Source organism: Ascaphus truei, chromosome 3, assembly GCF_040206685.1.
Source record: "Ascaphus truei isolate aAscTru1 chromosome 3, aAscTru1.hap1, whole genome shotgun sequence".
Lineage (NCBI taxonomy): Eukaryota > Metazoa > Chordata > Amphibia > Anura > Ascaphidae > Ascaphus > Ascaphus truei.
The window spans coordinates 348,985,071-349,008,689 of NC_134485.1; the positions used below are offsets into that span (position 1 = coordinate 348,985,071).

The window sequence follows — 23,619 nt, forward strand, 5'->3', positions numbered from 1 at the left end:
AATGAAAATGCCTGGGACCCCCGCTGTGTTAATCCGATGGGCCATTAGTCTGTTTGCAGAAATGTCACAGGAATGTTGCAGCATTACTTGGAGATTGCCCCAGATTTTCAAAGGCAAGTGTTCGGATACTCGTTGCTGCATCTGTATAGGATAGGTTTCCTTTTATTGTTTTCCGTTAGGGAAAGCACCCTGTTTAGCTAGATTCCCACCAAGACGCTCTAGCAGTACTCCCAAGATATCCAGAGAGACAAAATATGCCCAGGGATGGCTATCCGAGCCATAGCCCCTAAGCATTGTTGGACTCACCCCACCAGTGGGTCCTTCACTGGCTCTCACCCAGAAGGTCACGTAGTGGCAGCATCCCTTAACAGGTGTGTTGATCACAGAAGGAGTACAGTAGTTCAAGGCCTGCTAGGGGCACCATGGATATGAAGGAATACCAGCAGTATAGAGCAGAGGGATTCTATAGACAGACTGGTTAATACAAAGCACCCGCACCTTAATAGAGGGCAGCTAGGGAAGACATGCAAACAGCATAGGCAAAAGACACATTATTGGAAATACAAGATGACCTCTGTATATTACAGTACATGTGAGTGTACGTACCACATAAGAAACTGCTGTTTGAATTAATAAAGTTCCTGTCGTCGATCATTATGTACCAATGCACAGATTACACAAAGCCTGCACCATGAACAAGGTAATGCATCCTGAGCATATACTGATGTACACTCCCTAGGAACAAGGCAGGGAGGCTTAAATATACATATGAACACATAAAACAGCAAGAAGTTTGCAGCACTCAATAGAGAATATAAAAGGTATATATTTATTCAATCAAAGTAACAAACATGATAAAAAAAGGGGTGACTTTTGGAAAATTAAGTCCTTAGTCACGCTACTTAACAAGGGACTTGTGAGTGCTGTGAACTTCTTGCTGTTGTTTAATAGTTTTTGCAGCTGGATGGTGACCCTGGCAACTTTACTTGCCACCTATTAGAAGTTAAGTATTTCCTGACTATGGAATTGTGATTTCTTTGGGTGCAATTCTTCGCGTATCCATGATAGAAATGAATGTATTGTAATGTGTACAGTACTGTGAAGGTGTTTAAAAACCAGAGCACTAAAATGCCATTTTCTGCACTCGATAAAATCAAGTCACACGCGGTAAGGTTGGAAGAAATCACGCGCCATGACATGGGTATTCCGAGGTATACAACGCGTAAAATGTTCGAATAACGGCTGCTGCATCTGTACACATATACAAATGTTGTCACATGTATATGGGGTACTAATCAGGCTCTTCTCTGTTAATCAGACCTCAGAACAACAACAATTTCAACCAATTAGGAACAATGGCAATGTCTAAAAGTGATATATATATTTATTTAATTATTGCTATAAAAATGGTAGGTATTTATCTCTCGCTCGCTCTCATGCTCTCTAGCCCTCTCTATCCTTTTCCTTTTCAATTTGAAACCTTTTTTGTACCCTGAGCATTTGCCTACAATGCATTGTAAGGATCTGTGACACTGAATAGCTAGAAAGCAAGACTAAGGAAGGCCTGATGTGCTCCTACTGCAAAACTAAGACACTGACACTGTGCTGGAGGAATAAGGCCACAGCTTTCATTTATCATTCAACACAAAATAATATTGAACCCCATACTTAACCGAATTATGTTGAGAGCCCTCAATGGTGCTGTGGCTAATGACGTCTGCTGCTGTCAGACTACAGACACAGCAACCATAAAGCATCACTACACATAATGTGTCGCTCTCAACACCAGTAGCCCAACACGGGCCGATCACCAATTTCTAGCTGGGTCTTTATGGGCCCAGTATGTACACTAAAGCAACCACACACCAAGCTATGACAAACCATAAAGCATACTTCCACATTTAAAAAAAAATATTGTTAAAAACTTTTTCCAACTATTTTTTTTTAATATACAACTTCTCCACTTACAAGAATTTCAACATTTTGACTTCATATTTTCACTTTATATGTCTCTATCCTCTTTTTTGTCAAATGCATAACAAGGAAGGGAGGGTGGGACCACTTCTCTTGCTGCTACAAGATGGGAGGCAAAAACACTGCCCTACACTTAATCCCCCGAACACTCCACCCCTGACCTTTTGCTTACCCCCACCCACTACACTATACAGTAGGGGCCCGCCCTCCTAGTCATGCTATCCCAGCCTAACTGCTAGGGGCTATTCCTTAAAAATGTATTGATGTGTTACACAGCTGTTTTCAGTGGGATGATATGTGCTTCTCTATGACAACATGAACTATAAAATTGTTAGATAGAGTAGAGACTGCTCTGTGGATAGCTGAAGGTATACAGTAGCAATGACGATTCCTTACCTCAAAATGAATTTACAAATGGTTTCTATTTTGGTGCCAGAGACATAGGGAGGTACAAAGATTTGTTCACCAGTCCCAAGAGATTTTGAAGATTGTTCTTCCATATGTATTATTTACTGGGCCACCTATATTTTATTGTACTTTTTGCTATGTCCTTAATTTATTGAGAGAAATCTGCAAGGAAATATCTTCGCAGAGAAGCAGTTATAATTGGTTATTGTTTAGTTTGGTGCCTGGAAGCAATGATGAGTGACCATCTAATGAACGTATCAATAAAACTAGATTTAAATTAAGTCTACTGTACTAAAGGGATATTAATGAAAAAACATTCCATTCCATGTTGCTCTCTCACCCTCTCTCAGTGTGTCCTGTGCTCCTGCTCTTGAGTCAAGCCATTTTATGGTAAATAATGTCTAATATCTTGAGTCTGGTAATTTGGTTTATACAGGTGAAAGAGATATACCTGGAGATAGACCTGTGTGATGGAATGTTAATGATGGTAAAGTAAATAATAAATGTGAAAAAAAGCTGGATTTCACAGGATTTAAGGGAGTGCATTTAGAGAAATTATTTGCCCTGTAATATAAATTGCTCACTTTCATATGTTTATGTCAATCAATTCACCACGGCTGTTTAAGTGTTTCTGAAGGTTAACTTCAAGCTTTTGGATGTCTGGTACTGATTACGATCTTCTGTTTATATGAGAACATAAAGATACATTTGAACAAAATCAGTTAATTTTCAAGACACAATCAAATTCTGCTGCATGTTATAATAGAACAGAGATACCCAGTAAGCTCCTATTAAACCCCCAAAGTAACCACAACTTATATATATATATAGCCATGCATAATAATGGTATACTCCTTTCCTCTCTGTTGGCTGTAAGTCCTGATAAGTGCAGGTGTGCCAGCAGTAGTTATGGAGGTTTTCCCTCACACCCTGGTGAGGTGCCTGTGTATGGAGGGGAGTGGCTGTATGCTCTGAGTCTCTGGACAGTGACATCAGAGATGCGCCTGCCTCCTGAAGTATATAAGGCACAACACTGTCAGTTAGTTTTGTTGGAAGTAGTTGGTAGAGTGTATGCTCCTGCATAAGGGATTGTAGGAACACTTTTGTGACCCTAGTGCCGTAACTAGCGGTCCAGGTTGACCAATCAAGTCTGTCATAAGCCACTCTGTGTCCAGGGACCTGGCACAGGGGTGATCTCTCAAAGAGAAGAGGGAATCCAACTTCAATACGGGAGAGCGTACCTGGCAAAGGGACAGCACGAAGAGATGTGCGGCTAGAGCCGGCAGCTGAATGGGGCAGTCTGCTACATCCCAATCTACAATAAAGATGACCTTGTTAATGAAAACCCCACTGTGTGAGTGTGAAATTACTCAACAGTGGCAGTCACCACCAAGAAGGAGTTCCTCACCAGGACCATCTCCCTGCGGATAAACAAAAGAGATACCGGCGCCTAATGAGTCCAAAAATAATGGAATCTTGGGTATCCAGTAGAAATAGTTCCAGTTCCAAGGAAATCAACAGTCTCTGTATCTTGGGGTATTCAGATATGACTTGATGCAGTGGTAGTAGAACATGCAATGAAAAAAGAAATATTTAGTGCAACACAGTTAAACAATTTATACAGACATAATTGCAACTGGCTGACATAAACATAGCCAGTTGCAATTATGTCTGTATAAATTGTTTAACTGTGTTGCACTAAATATTTCTTTTTTCATTGCATGTTCTACTTCCACTGTATCAAGTCATATCTGAATACCCCAAGATACAGAGACTGTTGATTTCCTTGGAACTGGAACTATTTCTACTGGATATCCAGGATTCCATTATTTTTGGACTCATTAGGCGCCGGTATCTCTTTTGTTTATTTGCTGTTTATTCTGATTGTACTGTCAGGTTACCACCAGGCTGCCTTGCGACCATAGGGCTCACCCTTAGAGTAGGGTCAATTGTTTGTAATCCCCATTAGCGCTATTATACATCACTCCCCTTTCCCATCTCCCTGCGGAAGCACAGATGCTGATGAGGTGGAGGCGCTGCACTGGATATAGGTAGGACTCGCACACACTACCTCAGCGACCTGTCTAGATGACATCCCCTAATACCATCAAGCGGGAGACTCAGGAGCCCTGTTGCCTACAGGTGCACCACCAGACACGAACATGTAATGGGGACTGGTTAGACCACACGGGGCCAATGTGAGATTGGGTGGGGGAAAACCCGTTACATATATATGTAGAAAAGAAAGACTATATATATGTATATAGGTGGCAAAGCGGAGTGCTACTGGGCATGGCAATATATACTTAAATAAAGAACAAAACATAGAACACAGACAGAGCCCAGTGCTACATCCAATGAAACAAATACACAGTAAAGTACCTTAATATATATATATTATGTTAAATAGATAAGAAAATCATACAAACAATAAACATAAAATTGTAGATGACAAAATCTAGACACAAAGGTTGATAAATTAAAAACATTGGCATTATCTGTGTTTAATACCAATTGTATTTATCAACCTATTAACTAAAGCCATATAGCCAGTGCTAAAGCAGCAATAAGGGTTTTTGCTGCAGCGATATGTCAGCTTTATAATACCACATATAGAAATATTTACTCACATGCTATTCTCTAAACTTTGATACCTGACAATATCAGGCGCCTGCCAAATAATATCACCAATTTGTGTTATTTACTGTACCCCAGACTGGCAATAACCCTATCTTGTCTATGTATATAATGGATACTGCATACACTACTCAGGTAAGATAAGACTAGCCAGTCCAGAATAGGCGATACAAATATACTCACACTATATAACATTTTTAAGTACTAATCCCTGAAGAACAGGGCATTACTGGCCAAGAAGAGTTGAAGACCCGAGGCGAAGCCGAGGGACTTTAACCCAGCCAGGGCATTATTGGCCAGTAATGCCCTGTTCTGAGGGGATTATTACTATTATAGGCTAAATGTAGGCTTATTTAATAAATAATAGACACTTTTCTATAGTTAAATAGATTTTTTTATTCAAATAAAATGGTAAATACATTAAACCACCTCTATATACGCTTACACTGCAGCTATCTATATCCACACACTGCCGCCCCCTCTGTGTACACACACTCACACACACACACACACACACACACACACACACACACACACACACACACACACACACACACACACACACACACACACACACACACACTGCAGCCACAATCAAAAATGCAGCCACTTACTAAACTTTGCACTCTCCCCCCCAGCTCTACACAAAACACAGCACAACACAGCAACCCTACACCCTCCCCCCCCCACACACACAACACTGCACCTCTATACACAACATACTTACATCTTTGCTTTGCAGTCTCTCCCCACCCCAATTCAACTGAATCTGCTCAGAAAATCTCAGTCAGCTCGGGAGGGGGAGGAGTCAAACCGTGGCTGATACTTTTTGACCAATCCCCTGCCATGTCTCAGAGCTTTTACTTAATTCAAACCAAGCTGTTCTGAAAGCTGATTGGCTGGAAATAAACAGATTGAAAACTGCATTTTGCAAGCTGCTGAAATTCAGGGCATTACTGTGGATAATGCCCGGAATTTTAACCAATCAGAGAGCAGGGTTTTCAATAATGCCCTGAATTTTACTGCTTCAGCCTATAATTATATATTAACCCTTTTAGTAGCCAGATAATCATGCTTAATCCATGATTATCAGACCACTTTGGGTACTGTTGGAATAATATTTGCACATATGGAAGGAATGCTTTTTGTGTTTTATTTGTAGGGTTTCTATTGACCTCTTCGGTGCCTGGAGGCATTCATTTGCAATGCATTGGTAGGGGTCCAATCATTTTCAGAAATAGAGTTTTCCAATAAATCCTATTTACATAACTCGGTGGTTGTGAAGCGTGTTCTCTCCCACCCCTCCACAAATGCACAGCTAGCGCTGATTAACACTCAATTCTATGCTTTATCTTTTATTTAAATCACTTGCACAATTTGACGCAATTTTCGTGTATAAAATTCAAATTTATAAATAATTAATATAATGTTAATCCTAACAAATACAGTCGATAACGCCCCCTTTTGTGTCTAAAGCCCTCTCCCGCCTGAAACCATTCCCACTGACTGCCCCACACCTCTGGAATGCCCTTCCCCTTAATATTCGACAAGCACCCTCTCTATCCCCTATAAAACACATCTTAAAACCCACCTCCTTAACGAAGCATATGTGTAGCTCCGTGGCTGATACTATACACCTTATACATCGACCTTGGCCCCTTGCAGATGCACTTACTAGAACACCTTGGCCCCACTCCTCATCGATCAGCGGTGTTGATATACTATTGAACCCAAAACCTCAGGAAACTGGCTTCACCAAGGATTCTTACAAACTGGCTTCACCAAGGAGTCTCTGTATGTTCTTCCTACTTACCAATTAGATTGCAAGCTCTTCGGGGCAGGGACTCTTTTTCCATAATGTTACTTTTATGTCTGAAGCACTTCTTCCCACTATGTGTTATTTGTATTATTTGTTATTTTTTATGATTATTATTTCACATGTATTACTGCTTTGAAGCGGTATGCACATTAATGGCGCTATATAAATAAAGATATACATACATACAAATCTTATTTTTAAATAAACGTCCAATTTTATCATATCATATCGTCCCTTATTCAGTCTATCCTAAAGCAGGGTTAAGAAGTCCCTCAGAGGAGCTGTACATTTACAGCACAATCTATTGCAGTCACCTAAAAAAAGGGACATGTTAGGTTTTTCTATACTGTATGCTGCTACACCAAGACCCAGAAAGGAAAACAATAAACTGTGCTTTATTGTCCCTTTATTTATATGTTCAGTGACTGGTCATTGAACACAGAATATATAGCACAGACTATATTCATCCTGTTAGGGATATGTTAAAACACTAAACTGACATCACCAGACACTGAGGATACTGGGTGGCATGCACTCTTAAAAGAATATAGCATTGTGTTCTAAATTCAATGAGCAACATCTGATTGTAAAATAAAAGTTAACCAATAAGCTGAGCAGATATGTTCAGTGATTTCTGTTACAGGCGCACACATGTAATGTATGTACGTGTAAGTAATCCTTTAAGCATACTGTACAGTAGCTACTTTTATCTTTTCAGCACAATTATTACAAATGCTGCTTACAAATGTCTGCTTATCACAAATCATGTCTTCAGTTCGTGCAGTTACATGTAATATATTAATCCTAACATGCACCTGTCAATACCAATCAAATACGTTCTCCAATAATCTTATGAAAAGTTGTGGTATAACCCTAAAGGCTCCTTTTTGTACAACAGACAATAGTAAATAATCAGGAGAAGATCTAATTTATCCAACAACCTGTTCACTTTTTCCCAATTAGATAAATTTAAATTTATTTAAGAAATTGAAAACTGCATTTAAAGAAATATTTCCCAATAGGTGTGATCAGTTTAGCAGATTGAAGTGATGGGTGGATGCCAGGTATGCCCAGCCCTTTATTGCAAGAAACTAGTCTTCTGACTCCCATGCAACCAAACCCATCTCCACAATCATATAAAAGGGGAGAATTTTCTCTCCCAGAAGAAAAGGATTCAGTCTCTTTCTTTCTGTCTATTCCTTTATCAAGCTTTGTTTATTCTCTATCAACTGCATTTTCCAGAAGCCACCATGGCCTGCTCCCAGAAATCTTATCATAAAGGCGGAACAAGCAGTGGAGGAGATGGTGGCAGAGCCAAGGGCTTTAGCACCTGCTCGGTTGGGGGAGGAGGTGGTGGAAGAAGAATCAGTGGGGGCTCTCGATCTGGAGGAAACTTTGGATCTCGAAGTGTTGTCAGCCTGGGTGGAAATAAGAGAATTTCTATTAGTGCAACCAGTGTTCACGGTGGGGGAGGAAGTGGTGGTGCTGGAGGCGGAGAAGGATATGGTGGAGGAGGATTTGGTGGTGGGGCAGGGGGATGGGGAGGAGGTGGAGGTGACCCTGGCTTCCCAGTCTGCCCACCTGGTGGAATCCAGCAGGTCACCATCAACCAAAGCCTCCTGACACCATTCAAAGTGGACATAGATCCAACAATCCAAAAAGTCAGAACCGAAGAAAGGGAGCAAATTAAAGTCCTCAACAACAAATTTGCTACATTTATTGACAAGGTAAAGCTTTGTTTTATCCCCTCATAGCCTTTAATGTCAAATTAATGAATGAGAAATTACCTTTTTTGTAGTAAAACTATAAGATTTTATGAATATTTGTCTACAGCAGAGATTTTATCTTAACTTTGATTTTTAATTGTTGTATAGAGCTACAATATATGTTTCCAATTTAACAATGCATAACAACTCCCTGATGCAAAACAGAGTTAAAAGTACTTAGCCATTCCATAGTCCAGAACTGCTTTGCACTTTGTTTTGCGGCCATCTTTTACTAAGCCATTTTGATTGTAATGCTGTTTTCTAAATCTCTAAACACTTTGACATTTTTTGTTGTAGGTCAGATTCCTGGAGCAGCAGAATAAGGTGCTAGAGACAAAGTGGCGTCTCTTGCAGGAACAGGGTCAAACAGGTGGCTCTAAAAAATCCAATATTGAACCCCTTTTTGAGGCTTATATCAACAACCTGAATAAGCAGCTGGATGGTCTGACAAATGACAAGGGCCGCCTGGACACCGAACTTAAGAGTATGCAAGTGCTTGTAGAGGACTTCAAGAAAAAGTATGTCTGTTGTTACAAGTGTGTTTCATAATAAGTATTTTCTACTTATTGGAAGTGTTTTTTTGGCTTTAGATTTTTTTTATTTACAGATTTAAAAAGTACTGAAAAATGTTTGCTTTCTGGTGCAACATTTTCTCTCCAATTATTGTTGTAATATACCAGGCAGAAAAAAAACATGATTTGTTTATTTGGGCATGTAAACAATGTTAGCAGTTGGTCATTTAAATCTTTTGCAACCTACTGTTTAACAAAACCTGCTGTGCCATTTGCAAGGATGTGACAGTGTTGTAAACACATTGTTTTTTTTCCTCTTAACAGATATGAAGATGAAATTAACAAGCATGCAACAGCAGAGAATGAATTTGTTGTGCTCAAGAAGGTAAGTTACATTAAGACATAGAATAGAAACACCACCTACACAATTATAGACTCTAAAATTGATACTTCCATAATTTATGATACAATGTTTTTAGTCATCCTGCAATTAGAAATGGGCAAAATTGGCAGAGGAATTTGAGTCCTCGGCTGATTTGCAAGCTTCTTTCATTCGCGGATCAGTCTCAAATAGGCAGATTTGTTTGTTTTTCTATCACTGAAAATCTGCAGACGGATTCGGATTTCCAAAAATCTAAATCTGCAGATGGATTTATTATGGGACGAGGAGAATATTAATAGGGTGCAGCCTTAAATCTAAGCCATTGTGTGTAGGCAGGGTTTGGCTGTGGTTTGTTAGTGCTGCTGCTGTACATCAAACATTTATACATTACTAGCTAATGTAATATTGAATACATGTCCCCGCCCCCCTCCCTCCCCCCGCTGCCGGCACATCTAACCCCGCTGCTGGATGTATTGCGGGGTGAGATTTATCTCTGTCTGTGTGTGTGTCTGTGTGTGTGTATATGTGTGTGTCTGTGTGTGTCTGTGTGTGTCTGTGTGTGTATATGTGTGTGTCTGTCTGTGTGTGTGTATCCCGCTGTTGGAACATGTCCCCGCCCCCCGCTGCCCCCCTGCTTGTGGCACATCTCCCCGCGCTGCTGTGGCATGTCAACCTCGCTGCCGGCACATCTCCCCCCATTGGTACATCTCCCCCCCGCCACCGGCATATGTGTCCCCCCCCACCCCGCTGCCGGCACATCTAACCCCGCTGCTGGATGTATTGCGGGGTGAGATTTGTCTCTGTCTGTGTGTGTGTCTGTGTGTGTGTCTGTGTGTGTATATGTGTGTGTCTGTCTGTATGTGTGACCCCGCTGTCGGAACATGTCCCCACCCCCCGCTGCCCCCCCGCTGGTGGGACATCTCCCAGCGCTGCTGTGGCCTGTCAACCTCACTGCCGGCACATCTCCCCCCCATTGCTGCATCTCCCCCCGCCACCGGCATATGTGTCCCCCCCACCCCGCTAGCTGGCACATCTCCCCCACAACCCCCAACTGGTACATCTCCCCCCTCTAGCTGGCACATCTCCCCATGCTAGCTGGCACATTTCCCCTCCTCCCCCCCCTGCTGGAACATCTCCCCCGCACTTAACACACACACACAGAGACACAGAGGCACATAAACAGCCTTGATCCAGGCTCCCTCCATTAGTAACCATGCCCCCCGCCCCCCGCTCCTGTTCTAACAGATTTGCTGGACAGCCAAGGGAAACTTAAAATGTCCATAATTTGTGAGGTCAGTCACATTGGAAGCTCAAAATAGTTGCGTTGAGCTACAAATCCACAGCAGAATATACAGTGAAAGTTTGATTTGGTAAATGGTGCCGTTTCTGAGATTTCGATACTTCGGCCATACAGTACAAACAAACAGATGGAATCCAACTTAGAATAATAGTATAGATTTACTTAATAGAACATGGAGCTTAACCATTAACTCATGACTGACTGGGCTCACCCCTATCTATGCGTGTCCAGTCCTCTCCTTGGTCTGGTGCCAGGCCTCAGTTGCCTGGGCTCCTCTCTTGTACTGTCTCTGTGTCTATTATATAAATTATATAGCAATAATATATGGAGTTATATATACGGATACACTCTGATTCCTTTTTGTTCACATCTGCAGAGTGGATTACTATTAAATAAGTGTGAACTTTATCCGATGGCGGATTTCAAATAATCCAAACAGTTTAGGAGCCCCCAATCCTCCTGCAGATTTCCTCGCGCGATCGTATTGTACCCCAAATCCTTAGATCGGAATTTGGCAGATTCCCCCATCTCTACCTCCAATATGTGCATACATAACAGGGTGTGATAGACTTCCTGAGATTAGCTTTTATTTGGTGAGGTTCCCGTCAAATAAAGTTGGTGAGGTTCCCGTCAATGACAAACATTGCAGTATTGTGATAAGTGCACATTATTTTATAAGCTGATGTCTCTGCCGTTAACCATGCACAATGTTGTAATATAAGCAGGACCGGTGCAGGGTATTTGTACTCCCCCCTCCCCAAACAATTTTTTTTTAACTGAAAAATTGTAATATTGTACCTAATAGATTTTTTCAACCATTCAAACCCACTCCCCCACTCTCCCTGTCACTCTTTCTCTATCACTGTCCCTGACACACTCTCTGTCCCCCACTCTCAATGACACTCTCTCCCCCATTGTCCCTGACACACTCTCTCCCCCACTGTACCTGACACTCTCTCTCCTCCAATCTCCCTGACACTCCATCTCCCCCCACCGGTTCTCTCTCTTCACCAATGACTCTCTCCCCTCACTCATTCTCTCTCTCCCCCCACTGACACTGACACTCTCTCTGACCCCAGGAGGCTGCATAGATCACCTTTTGGTTAAACCGACCCTGATATAAGTGTACAAAAGGACTAATGTTCTTTTTGCAGGATGTGGATGCTGCATACATGAAGAAGGTGGAGCTGGAGGCCAAGGTGGATTCTCTCACTGATGAGATCAACTTCTTGAGGGCTCTCTATGATGCAGTAAGGATTCCTCCTTCTTTATTTAATCAGTGAGAACATACAGTAAAGTATTTTTGAAAAACAGGAAGTATACAATAATTCATGTTCTCCCAACTATCTGTTTAGATGCCCGGATGAATACCACCAGGAAGCAACATGCACAGTTATACATTATAATTAATCAATTCTTGTCGTCATTTTGCACGAAAATCTCTTCAGCAACAAAAATGTCTATTGTATGAAAAATAAAGCCAAATATGCAAATTAAATCACATTAGTAAGGAATATAAACAATATTCTCATTTTATACTGTTGTAGTATAATCTCTAAAAGTGTAAGAGATATAGCAGAAAAACAACAATTTATTAATAATTTGTCACTATTCAGACTTTGGTAATGCAGGGTGCATATTGTGCTGCTCCTGCATTTAAACAGTAATGCACCAGAATACTGTATGAGTTTAACTCATATAATGTTTACAGTGTAAAAAAAACCATGATTTTCTTAGTCTCTAGTTTCTGAGGTTACCATGGTTACCCGTAGATGGCAATTAGCGTCAATTTAACCTGCCAGACAATAAAGACCAGATCCACAAAATGCTGCTGAGCTTTAGCCTACGTTTACTCCCATTCATACCTCGTATCTCCTGAATAAAGCATCAGATATTAAACATTTAAAAAAAAAAGCTTTGGAAAAGGCCATAACAGCTTTATTCAACCAAGTAAAACCAATGTGATCTGTGGGAACTGCTGCTTTAAAGCCCAGAAACTCAGCTCACCTCAGCTGTATTTTTCTAACTGCTCTGATTCATTTTCTTTAGCCTTTACCAATAAATAAAATTATTTGATATACATGTAACTGGATTACAAGAATACAAGCTGTTAAATACCTTCAACATCATTTTATATTATGAAATAATGACATATTGAAGTACTCTGAATGTTTGCAAATGGAGCAGATAATATCTGAAACCAGCTACTAAAGTTGATATAATTTGCTGTTCATTCAATCTCACCTCTTGATACTGCGTTTGCCTTTGGCTCTGGTGTCCAAGTTATTACATTGTATTGCAGTACAAGATTTTGTCCATTCCATGATAATACACTAGTGAGTTATACTGTACTTTGGTTTGCACAGGAACTCTCTCAGATACAAGTGCAAGTCTCAGATACCTCTGTCATTCTGTCTATGGACAACAACCGTGACTTGAACCTGGAAGACATCATTCGTGATGTTAAATGTCAATATGAACAGATTGCAGCCAGAAGCAAAGCAGAAGCTGAAGCAGCATATGACCATAAGGTGAGCACCAGGGCTTAAAGCAGCTACTACTATTATTCCCTCTTTATTAGAACATAACGTTTTGTAATTAGGCCACACCTATGATTCTTATAGATATATATACTGTAGCTAATGCAAGTTCAGACGTAAAATGTCTTATGGAATATTTCATTAAATGTTTCATTACAGATTTCAGTAGTATGTTTTCTAAATATTGTGATGTTCAATCAAGAGTCTGGAAATATACAGATGTGCTAACTCACTGTCATTTGATATATATTGACATATTGGATTGTGTCTGTTTATAAAGAACATTTTCCTAATGTTCAAAAGACTTGCATTAATTTTATGACACGTACCACATTTTTCACCATTTCCTTAAAATTTTAGCAAAATGCGATTCTTAAAAAGATACTAATCTGAAAATTAAATTATGTCTAAATAATCCCGACTTCCCTTTAAACCCCCAAAGTTTTGTTGGAGACATAATTACTTCCTGATGTTTACATCTCTCCGTCTGTATGATAACAATGTATTTGTTACTGATATTGGATGTTTTTCTGCTCACTAGTACAAGCAGCTAGAGCAGACGGCTGGACACCACGGCGACAGTCTGAAAAATACAAAGAGTGAGATTTCAGAGTTGAACCGAATGATCCAGAGGCTGAAATCTGAGATCGAGAACGTGAAGAAGCAGGTACAGTAGCTCTCAGCTTCATGGCATTGTGTTAGCAGGGATTTTATTTCAGTAGTATAATTGTGTTATTTTATTTTACCATAGTCAACAATGTTTGGCTAATTTGAGCATAACTGCGATGTTTACAATGTGCTCTTGGTTTATGAGAATATGGATCATAAAGTGAGATTTTGAAGCTCTTCTTAAACACTCCCCATCTGAATTAAAATGTATAAAAGCTGCCACTTAGTCTGAATGCACTTATGCAGTTTCAGCTGTCAGATGTACTACAATGTTCGAATGATCTAAAATCCCCATGCAAACAACAGCAAGTGTTTAATTTGCTTAATCTTTGTGGACCAGACAGTGTGGCAGTCCATGCCGCCATTCCTGATAACATGAAAACCAGTCAACCAATATATCTTTTATTTCAGATTGTCAAACTGCAGGCTTCCATTGCTGAGGCTGAGAAGCATGGTGAGGCTGCTTTAACAGATGCTAAAGCAAAGCTGAATGAACTTGAAGTAGCTCTGAAGAAGGCCAAAGAAGATTTAGCTACCCAGCTGCGAGACTACCAGCAGCTCATGAATGTTAAGCTGGCTCTTGATATTGAAATTGCCACCTACAGAGCCCTGCTGGAAGGAGAAGAGTGCAGGTCAGTTTGATGGATCTGTACGAGGAAACTAAGACAATGAACTTTGTATTGGAAAGGAGGTTTTATCGTTTACTGGTTTCCAGATAGTAACAAAGTAATTTTTCCTTGAAACATATGTTCTTTACAGCTAACCTCACTATGAAAATTTTCATTTGCATTGAAGCTGACCATATATTATCTGACTGAAATGAACATAATTTAGCAAACTTATTCTGCCATCTCTGCATAGCACCTGAAACACTTACAGTACTTGTAATCAGAGTTGGTATATTCTGAAAAGAAAGTGTCTTAGGTGTGAAAATTAAAAGTTGAGTGAGATATGACAATGGCCCCCATGATAAATTACTAACATTGCTTTTATTGCCCTTTCAGAATTTCTGGACAGGTTACGAACAACGTGAGCATCTGTAAGTGCATATTATATATATTTATGTGTATTCAATTATTGTAGAATTTCTTTACAGACTTAATCTTATATACAGTATGTGAAAACTGATATTTGTTTGTTATTTCAGCTGTGATCAGCAGTGGTTCGTCAAGTGGAGTATATACCGCTGGTGGTGGAGGAGGAGGATATGGCTCTGGAGGAGGTGGTGGAGTAGGCTATGGGCCTAGCGGAGGAGAATGCTATGGGCCTGGTGGAGGAGGAGGCGGTGGAGGCAGATATGGCTCTGGAGGAGGTGGAGGATATGGATCCAGTGGAGGCGGTGGAATACAACATGAATCCTCACAGGGAAGTTGCAGTGGATTCAACCGTTCAGGTGGAAGCAGACGCTAGGTGGCAATTGCTTCAGACACATGCAAAATACAGAATACCTTTTTAAAATTGTCCTACCTACAGCAGCAGTAGCCAACCTTCAAAGACAAAACTCACTATACCTTGGTTGCTCTGCCAAAACAACAGAAGCTTGACTAGTATTTTAAAATATAATCATCTTGGCTCTTTCCCTGTCCTTAATCCACAGGTGCTACTTCTGTCATAGGTTACACTTGAGTATAATGCAGTACTTCCACATTTCCCAATACTACCAAGTCACTCTGTGTTTGAATTAACTACACTGGGGATTAAAACACATAGTAGTATCTAATAATACCCAATATTCAATCTATTGAACATCTCTACATTATGTGGGGAGCAAGGTCAAGTTATGGGTCAAACATAATGAGAGCACATCAAGAACAAATATCATTTACACAAGTTATTGTATACTGTCGCCTCTTTGTATGAATGTAATGGAAATCGTGCGTAGCTACATATTAGAAGGATACAAATAAAAACCTCTGAGATGGACCATGACTGCAGCTAGTCCTGTAGGTTCCTGCTTGTCTTTTTTTCTGAAAGTATTGGAAGGGGGGATACTGGGTGTTCTGTATATACAATCCTCTTATTGCATTGCTGGATCCTCCAACTTCAGGCTACAATTTCTTGACTTTTCTGTATATCTTCAATAAATGGCATGTAAATCTCAAGTATTGTTGCAATCTTTTTCTAGTATGATTAATATGAAATCTGATAAAACATGAGTGTATTGTAGCGGTACACACCGTATACTACATACAAGGCAGAAAGGGAAATTAAGGGGAAATTGCAGAGTGTTAGGTTTATCACTGTAATTCTTTTCCTTAAAACACAGTTTAATATTCTTGTAGTAAAATTACCACTGTGTTGAGTTCTACATAAAATGAACACATTTTGTCTTTCAGTTGGAAAGCCATAATGATCTTCTCCGGCATTGCATTACATTGTATTTAGTGAGGGCAGTTTAATTCTCGATACTCTTGGTATTCGTAACAAAGCTTTATCATAGATCTCCTGTTACGTCACCCATCGTACTTTCAGTGTCTCTTTTGCTAACACCTCCTTCTCCACTGATCTCTCTGTGGGTGTTCCACAGAGCTCTGTCCTGGGACCTCTCCCCTGTTCACTGTACACACTCTCTCTCTGTGACCTAATCACGTCTCTTGGGTTCAAATATCACCTCTATGCTGGTGACGACACACAAATGTACTTTTCAACCCCATACCTTACATCTGCTGTACAAACCAAAGTTTCTGAATGTTTCTCCGCTATATCATCATGAATGGCCCTCTGCCGACTTAAACTTAACATGGCAAAAACAGAGATCCTTATTCTCCCTCCCAAACCTGGCCCTAATTCCTCCTTCCACATTACTGTTGGAAGTACCATCATTCACCCATTAGCACAAGTACGCTTCCTAGTGGTCACACGTGACTCCTATCTCACATTCTCCGCTCACATTTAAAAAGTAGCTAAAACTTGTCGTTTTTTCCTGCACAATATCACAAAGATACGCCCTTTCCTCGTTTCATGTGTACCCCTATTTGTTTCAATGGCGCCACATCAAATCCCACGTTAAATTACATGCCAGCTTTGATGCACAGCTTTGCGTTATTTTCTGCAACACATTGGAGTACAACCCCCAAATATATCTAGTTACCAGGAATACATCAATGGGGTGTTCTGTGCCATAGCGCTGGATCAGCGCCACCGCAGCTTACTGAAAAGCCCATTATCTTTTAATGAAAAACACTACTGTCGAAACCACCTTTCTCATTCGTAAATCTGTTTTATATATCTATGGGATGATAATAGATGAACTGATGAGCTGAGAGGAGTGTAAGAGGCCAGAGTGTAAGAGACAATAGGAAAGATGTATATCGACATAAAGAAAGTGCGAACAGAAGGTTATTTTTAGGCATTACTCCATTGTCTGCGTGAGCTTGTGTCAAGTGTTCCTTACATTTGAAGAAAATTGTTAGCCAGATATTAAATAAAAGCATATTGAAAAATAGTAGAAATGAAAACGAATGAATCTATGATACAGCCCAATATTAGAGTAATGGATTTATATGCAGTTGGTATTCTATTAAATATATTTATGGGTGTGGGTATTTATATTTTATTATACATACATAGATTATTCTATATACATTTGTCGTGTGCACAACTACATACCTGTATAAGAACATTTAATAATAATGGGGAACATGCACAAGTAGTAGGGAGGCATACATTATGTCAAACTTTTTTTGACAGGTACCACGCCCCCTTTTCCCCTAAGCCCCGCCCCCTTTTGGCCTTAAACCCGCCCTATGTCCCGCCCCTTCCGTATCCGGTCCCGCCCCATCCGTATCCGGCCCCGCCCCCTGCGCATTTTTAGGTTGCCGCCCCCTGCGCCAAAAAAACGCGGTTGACGCCCCCTACGCCAAAAAACGCAGTTGACGCCTCCTAAGCCAAAAAAACGCGGTTGACATCCCCCAGACTCCATTTTTTTATTATGATGTGCATTTTTTTATTCTTTTTTGTGATTGGTGCGTACGGTTGACGTAGATTGGGGGGGGCGTATACATACGCGGGGCATGTCCGGGCATGTTTATAGGCGTTTGGGGCATGCCCGAACATGTTTTTTTTCATACTGGGGCACGTCTGGACATGTTTATTCTGAAATAACGCAGTGAGCATGTCAGAAAAGTTCAAATGACGTTGAAAAGAGGGCGTAGCATTTTTTTTTTAAATTCAGACAGAATACGGCTTTAAGAGGCTAAACCCTCAAGTGTCAGGGTGGCCGAGTGGTTTAAGGCGTTGGACTTAAGATCCAATGGACGTATGTCCACGTGGGTTCGAATCCCACCCCAGACATAATATTTTTATATATTTTTTTTATTTGTATATATTTTTTATTTGTATAGAGACGGTACAGGGATTAGCCGCAACAGTCGGGGGTTACATATAATTAAAAAGCACAATTGTATGAGTCAAAAATTGCTTATTTTATTTTTTAAAAGATAACACAGTTTTCACCAGGAAATAATTACAAGACGTATTTACAAGTAAAAAAGTAAAACGGCTGTTAAGGCCTTAATAGACTAAAATCATCTAGAGGCGTTGAGTTAGTACGATACATAGTATAGAGGGACAGCAATACAATGTCTTATTTTACAGAGGGAAAAAAAAAAAATTAAACAGCTTATTTACAGTTTCAACCAGGCAATAATTACAATTCGTATTTACAAGTAAAAAAGTAAGTGAGGCATTTCAAAAGTCTTTGAAAAGCGTTTCATAGCAATTGATGCAATAACCTCATTAGCAGATGTTGTGGGGCCATAGTAAAAAAAGTAAATAAGTCATTTCAAAAGTCTTTGAAAAGCGTGTCATAGCAATTGAAGCAATAACCTCATTAGCAGATGGTGTGGGGGCATAATGACAAGATGCTAGACAAACACCATGGTTGTTAACTGAGAGCAGAGGTGTCGTGGGAACAGCCTCATTAACAGCGGTAAATAAGGCATTTCAAAAGACTTGGAAGAGACTTGAACTGCGGGAGATTGTTTTAAACAGAGGCTGAAAACACCATAGAAGCATTATATTGTTTTATGAAATACTATTAAAGAATGCATAGCCATACAAGCTCAAAAAAAGCGGATGCGCAATTACGAAAAATATATTACACGCCGAAAACGCCTGGTTCCTTTGGCGGCATACAGAGTTTAAATAATGCAGCACAAAAATACGGTATTTCAAACGCAATGGTCAAAAATTATCTTTCAGAGCAAGATGTCTATACGTTATACAAACCGGCGCGAAAAAATTTCAAAAGGAATATGATTTTAGTGTCCAATATCGATTCGCAGTGGCAGGCCGACCTCGTATCAATGATTGATTTTGCCAAGTGTAACGACGGAAATCGTTATATTCTGACCGTTATCGATATTTTGTCAAAATATGCCTGGGCAAAATTGTTGCAAAATAAAAAAGGGTTAAGCGTCGCTAATGCGTTACAAGAGATTTTTTTAGAGGGAAGGGTGCCTCAAAAGTTACAAACTGACGGGGGTAAAGAATTCTTGAATAAGAATGTTAATTTACTGCTCCAAAAATATGGCGTTAACAGGTTCATCGCCGGCAACGCCGTTAAGGCAGCCATTATTGAACGCTTTAATAGGACATTAAAAACGAAAATGTGGCGTTTTTTCACAGCACATAATACGCACAGGTACAGCGATGTGTTATCAGACTTAATATACAGCTATAACCACACGCCACATAGCACCATTAAGTGTGCGCCAGAGGATGTAACACAAGCGAATTCTCTCACCGTTTGGAATACTATTTATAGGTCACATGTGTGTTCTAAGAAACTTAAGCCACTTTTAAAAATTGGAGACCACGTTCGGATATCAAAATATAAAGGAGTTTTTACAAAGGGTTATGAACAGTGCTTTACAGATGAAATATTTATTATTGCTGATGTACGCACGAAAGGCGTAAAACCTCTGTATAAGATCACAGATAGCGCTGGTGAGGCCATAGAAGGCTCATTCTACGCTGAAGAGATACAAAAAATACCAAAGAATTTAAATCGCGTTTACAGAATTGAGAAGATATTAAAACAAAAAAGCGTAAGGCGTAAAATCGTCTACTACGTTAAATGGTGTGGATACCCTACAAAATTCAACAGCTGGATAGAAAAAGCACAACTAACTCGTTTGTAAAAAGACGTCATCATGGAGGATATTGCCTTTTATGTAACGCTGCCTAGTAATGCGTCATACGAAACGTTCCCCCAAAATGACATTTCTAATTATACGACAAAACTAGCCAAGCCCATTATTTTAAAAGGTGAATGGGAGGTTGCTTTAACAGAAATACAGTATCCGCATACTTGGAATACATTTGAAAACGTGGACGGTAACGTATCTGTAACACAACTAAGACCGCCGTTACGGAATGCTGCGCCAGACAGCACATTACATGTATCAACGCTAAACGCCATTAAATCAAACTTCATGGTAAAAGCGGGGTATTATAGTGATATTAATGAATTGGTTAGGTCTATTAACGAGGCGATGGCCATCAGTAAAGTGAAATTGAAATATGACGACTTTGAAAGAACAGTATCTGTTCCGGGTTCACATCGCTTTACAGCCTCAGAGCGTATGATGAACATTCTAGGCATGGATTCTAATAATATCGATAAAATTGAAAAATGTGATAAAATATGTGCAGATATAAAAAACGGCTTTTATACAATATTTGTTTATACCGACATCATTATGCATCAACGCGTAGGTCACAGTTTTGTCCCCCTACTGCGGACTGTTGAAATCACCGGCAATAATAATGATATCATTACGCAGCGCTACATAAAGCCTGATTACATACCCGTCAGTAAATATCACATCGATTGCATTACAATCGAGATAAAGAACGACCAAAATAAGAACGTCTCATTCAAGTACGGGAAGGCCATTGTAAAACTGCACTTTCGGCCGCGCAAAGGCTCTCTGTATTGAGGGTCCGGCAACATGGTGGCTGTTAAAAACTATGGAGAACCACAGGTTTACAGTATGTACTATAGAGCACAAGCGGGAAATGGCTTACAGGGCTTTCATGGGAGCCCTTATATGTACGGCCGTGGATTAGCAGGCGTTTTCCGCAGTCTCTTTAGACGGGCGGTGCCTTTATTCAGGCGCGGCTTTGATATTGTAAAACATCATGTAAAAAATGCAGCACTAAATATCGCTAGAGACGTTGTGGGTCGTGTTTCAACCGCTGTGACGAATAAAATGGGTGGTGCAGCACAAGACGGATCAGGACTCGTGTACATCAGTAGAAGCAGTGCTAAAGGCAAACGCAAGCGCAGCGTTGCATTCCCACCCAGCACAACCCGTTATCAAAACAAAAAGAACAGTCGCAACGTCAGAAAGAAGAAAAAAACCTCGCGACAGAACTTAAACGACATCTTTTGATTCATTTGACAAGACAAAAAAATAAATAAAAGTTATTTCAGCATGGCGTTTATTCACACCAACTCCATAGAATGCGCTAAATCTGAACTGGATATCTTTGAAATATAGCCTACACAGACGAGCATAGAAAAAAGTCTGTATGTGGAAATACAACCGTTGGCCGCCCTTTCAGAAACGGCACCGTTGGAGTTTTATATCGCTGGCAACGGGGAACATTATTTCGACCTCAATAATACTTTGATTTACATTACGTGTAAAATCGTCAAACAGGACAATACACCGATTGCTGATGGAGCACGCGTGAGTCTAATCAATTATCCGATAGCAACGCTTTTCAATCAGTTAGATGTAACTTTGGGGGACAGACTCATATCGCAATCCAATAATCTGTACGCATATCGGGCGTATATTGAAACAATTCTGAACTATAGCGCTGATGCATTATCCACGCAGTTTACCACCGGTTTATTTTACAAGGATACAGCGGGGCAACAACAAACCCGCACAGTGGGTGGTGATAACCATGGTTTTACAAAGCGTTCCCAAATGACAGAACGTGGTAAAGCCGTAGAATTACTGGGACATCTACATAGCGATATATTTTTTCAAGAGAAACTTATACTGAACGGTCTGGACTTAAAAATTAAACTCACTAGAAATAAAGATACATTTTGTTTAATGTCTGCTGAGGCTGAGCCGTTTAAGATTCAAATTCTAAACGCGTCGCTGTTTGTCAAAAGGGTGCAAATTGCGCCGGCAGTGCGCATAGGTCATGCGCAGGTGCTTTTAAGCGGCAACGCAAAATACACTATCGACCGTGTGGGGATGAAAATTTATAGCATCGCGGTCGGAAGTCGCGTATGCAATCTAGAAAACCTGTTTTTGGGTCAATTACCCAAACTGGTCATTATAGGATTCGTTGATAATGACGCTTTTTCTGGTGCTTACGATAAAAACCCCCTTTGTTTCAAACACAACCATGTGAATTTTGCAGCGCTGTATTTAGACGGCGAACAAATACCGACAAAACCGTTTCAACCAGACTTTGAGAATGCTAATTCTATTAGAGAATACATGGCCCTGGTACAAATTGCCGGTAAACAAAATGCAGACGCTGGATTTCTCATTAATCGTGAAGAGTATGTTGAGGGGTACACGCTATTTGCGTTTGATTTGTCACCCGATCAGGAACGCGGTGGTCACTTCTCACTAATTCGCAATGGAAACCTGAGGGCTGAAATACGCTTTTCAAGGGCTCTGGATAGAACCGTTAATATTATTGTGTACGGCGTTTTTGATAACGTTATTGAGATAAATCAGAGAAGAGAAGTGTTATATGACTTTCTCTGAATAAAAAAAAAAAGAATGAATACCGTGCAAATAACACAGTTTTTAAGCGCCGATCGATTCACCCGTGGATTGTTTCAAGGAGTTTACCCCTGCGATTTATTACCCCGTCGCGCGCTGACAAATGCACCCACATGTTTCATCATAAATACACATCCTCATAACGGTCCTGGTGAGCACTGGTTGGCGATTTTTTTTGATACAGATGGTTCTGGACATTTTTTCGACTCATACGGATTATCACCAAAAAGTGAACTCTTTCCTAAAGAAATTTTACAGTTTTTAAATACGAACGTGAATCGTATAACGTTTCAGAACGCACAGTTGCAAGATACTTTGTCGTCTGTCTGCGGTGAATTTTGTATTTTTTTCATTCATCACATGTGTAAAGGTTTAACATTTGAAGAGATCTTAAAAAGTTTCACTAATGATTTAAAAAAAAATGACCGCATAGTCGCTAATTTTGTGAGAAAGCGTATGAGCCATTTTAAGCGGCGATATGTACACATTGACTGTACACAAAAATGTGTGGCCTGTTATAAAAATATATAAGGCCATTTTTTTAAAAACATGTGTCTGATGTGTAATGTTTAATAAAAGACTAATTATATTATACACTGCCAACAATGTCTTGTTTTGTTTTATTTTTATGGTCTTTTGCAGCACTTTGATAATATAGATAAGTTAGTAAAAAATAAATAAATATATATATAATAAATCAGAAGGGTTAAGAACAGACCTTATAATAATTAAAGCTATTAAACAAAGAACAAGACAGCCTCAAGAGGATTGTTCACACCCCCACTAGCCATTGAAGGTGGAGCTACGAATTGTTAGAGCCTCAAGAAAAAACTATTTAAGAGGG

At 40.0% G+C, this 23,619-nt stretch overlaps 2 protein-coding genes and 1 non-coding gene across 3 annotated transcripts; all 3 read left to right on the forward strand.

Moving 5' to 3' along the window:
* The first annotated feature begins 7,978 nt into the window (after positions 1-7,978).
* LOC142490050 (keratin, type II cytoskeletal 4-like) lies at positions 7,979-16,109 on the forward strand. The gene is made up of 9 exons (XM_075591844.1): positions 7,979-8,565; positions 8,902-9,122; positions 9,441-9,501; positions 11,953-12,048; positions 13,165-13,329; positions 13,880-14,005; positions 14,419-14,639; positions 15,012-15,046; positions 15,155-16,109. The coding sequence occupies exons 1-9, from the start codon at positions 8,089-8,091 to the stop codon at positions 15,415-15,417; spliced, it is 1,665 nt and encodes a 554-aa protein (XP_075447959.1). The 5' UTR covers positions 7,979-8,088; the 3' UTR covers positions 15,418-16,109.
* A 2,107-nt stretch (positions 16,110-18,216) lies between these two features.
* Positions 18,217-18,300, forward strand: TRNAL-UAA (transfer RNA leucine (anticodon UAA)). The gene has a single exon. It is a non-coding gene; the product is annotated as a tRNA-Leu (tRNA).
* A 2,663-nt stretch (positions 18,301-20,963) lies between these two features.
* LOC142490757 (uncharacterized protein F54H12.2-like) lies at positions 20,964-22,757 on the forward strand. Its single transcript, XM_075593177.1, has 2 exons — positions 20,964-21,356; positions 21,516-22,757. Exons 1-2 carry the CDS (start codon positions 20,964-20,966, stop codon positions 22,755-22,757), a joined length of 1,635 nt encoding a protein of 544 aa, XP_075449292.1.
* The last annotated feature ends 862 nt before the right edge of the window (positions 22,758-23,619 follow it).

Coding starts and splice junctions, on each gene's coding strand:
- LOC142490050 (XM_075591844.1), top strand. CDS start 8,089: ATGGCCTGCTCCCAGAAATCTTATCATAAAGGCGGAACAAGCAGTGGA. Junction 9,502..11,952: donor AATTTGTTGTGCTCAAGAAG/GTAAGTTACATT, acceptor TTCTTTTTGCAG/GATGTGGATGCTGCATACAT. Junction 15,047..15,154: donor TACGAACAACGTGAGCATCT/GTAAGTGCATAT, acceptor TTGTTATTTCAG/CTGTGATCAGCAGTGGTTCG.
- LOC142490757 (XM_075593177.1), top strand. CDS start 20,964: ATGGTGGCTGTTAAAAACTATGGAGAACCACAGGTTTACAGTATGTAC. Junction 21,357..21,515: donor ACAAAAAGAACAGTCGCAAC/GTCAGAAAGAAG, acceptor TTTGAAATATAG/CCTACACAGACGAGCATAGA.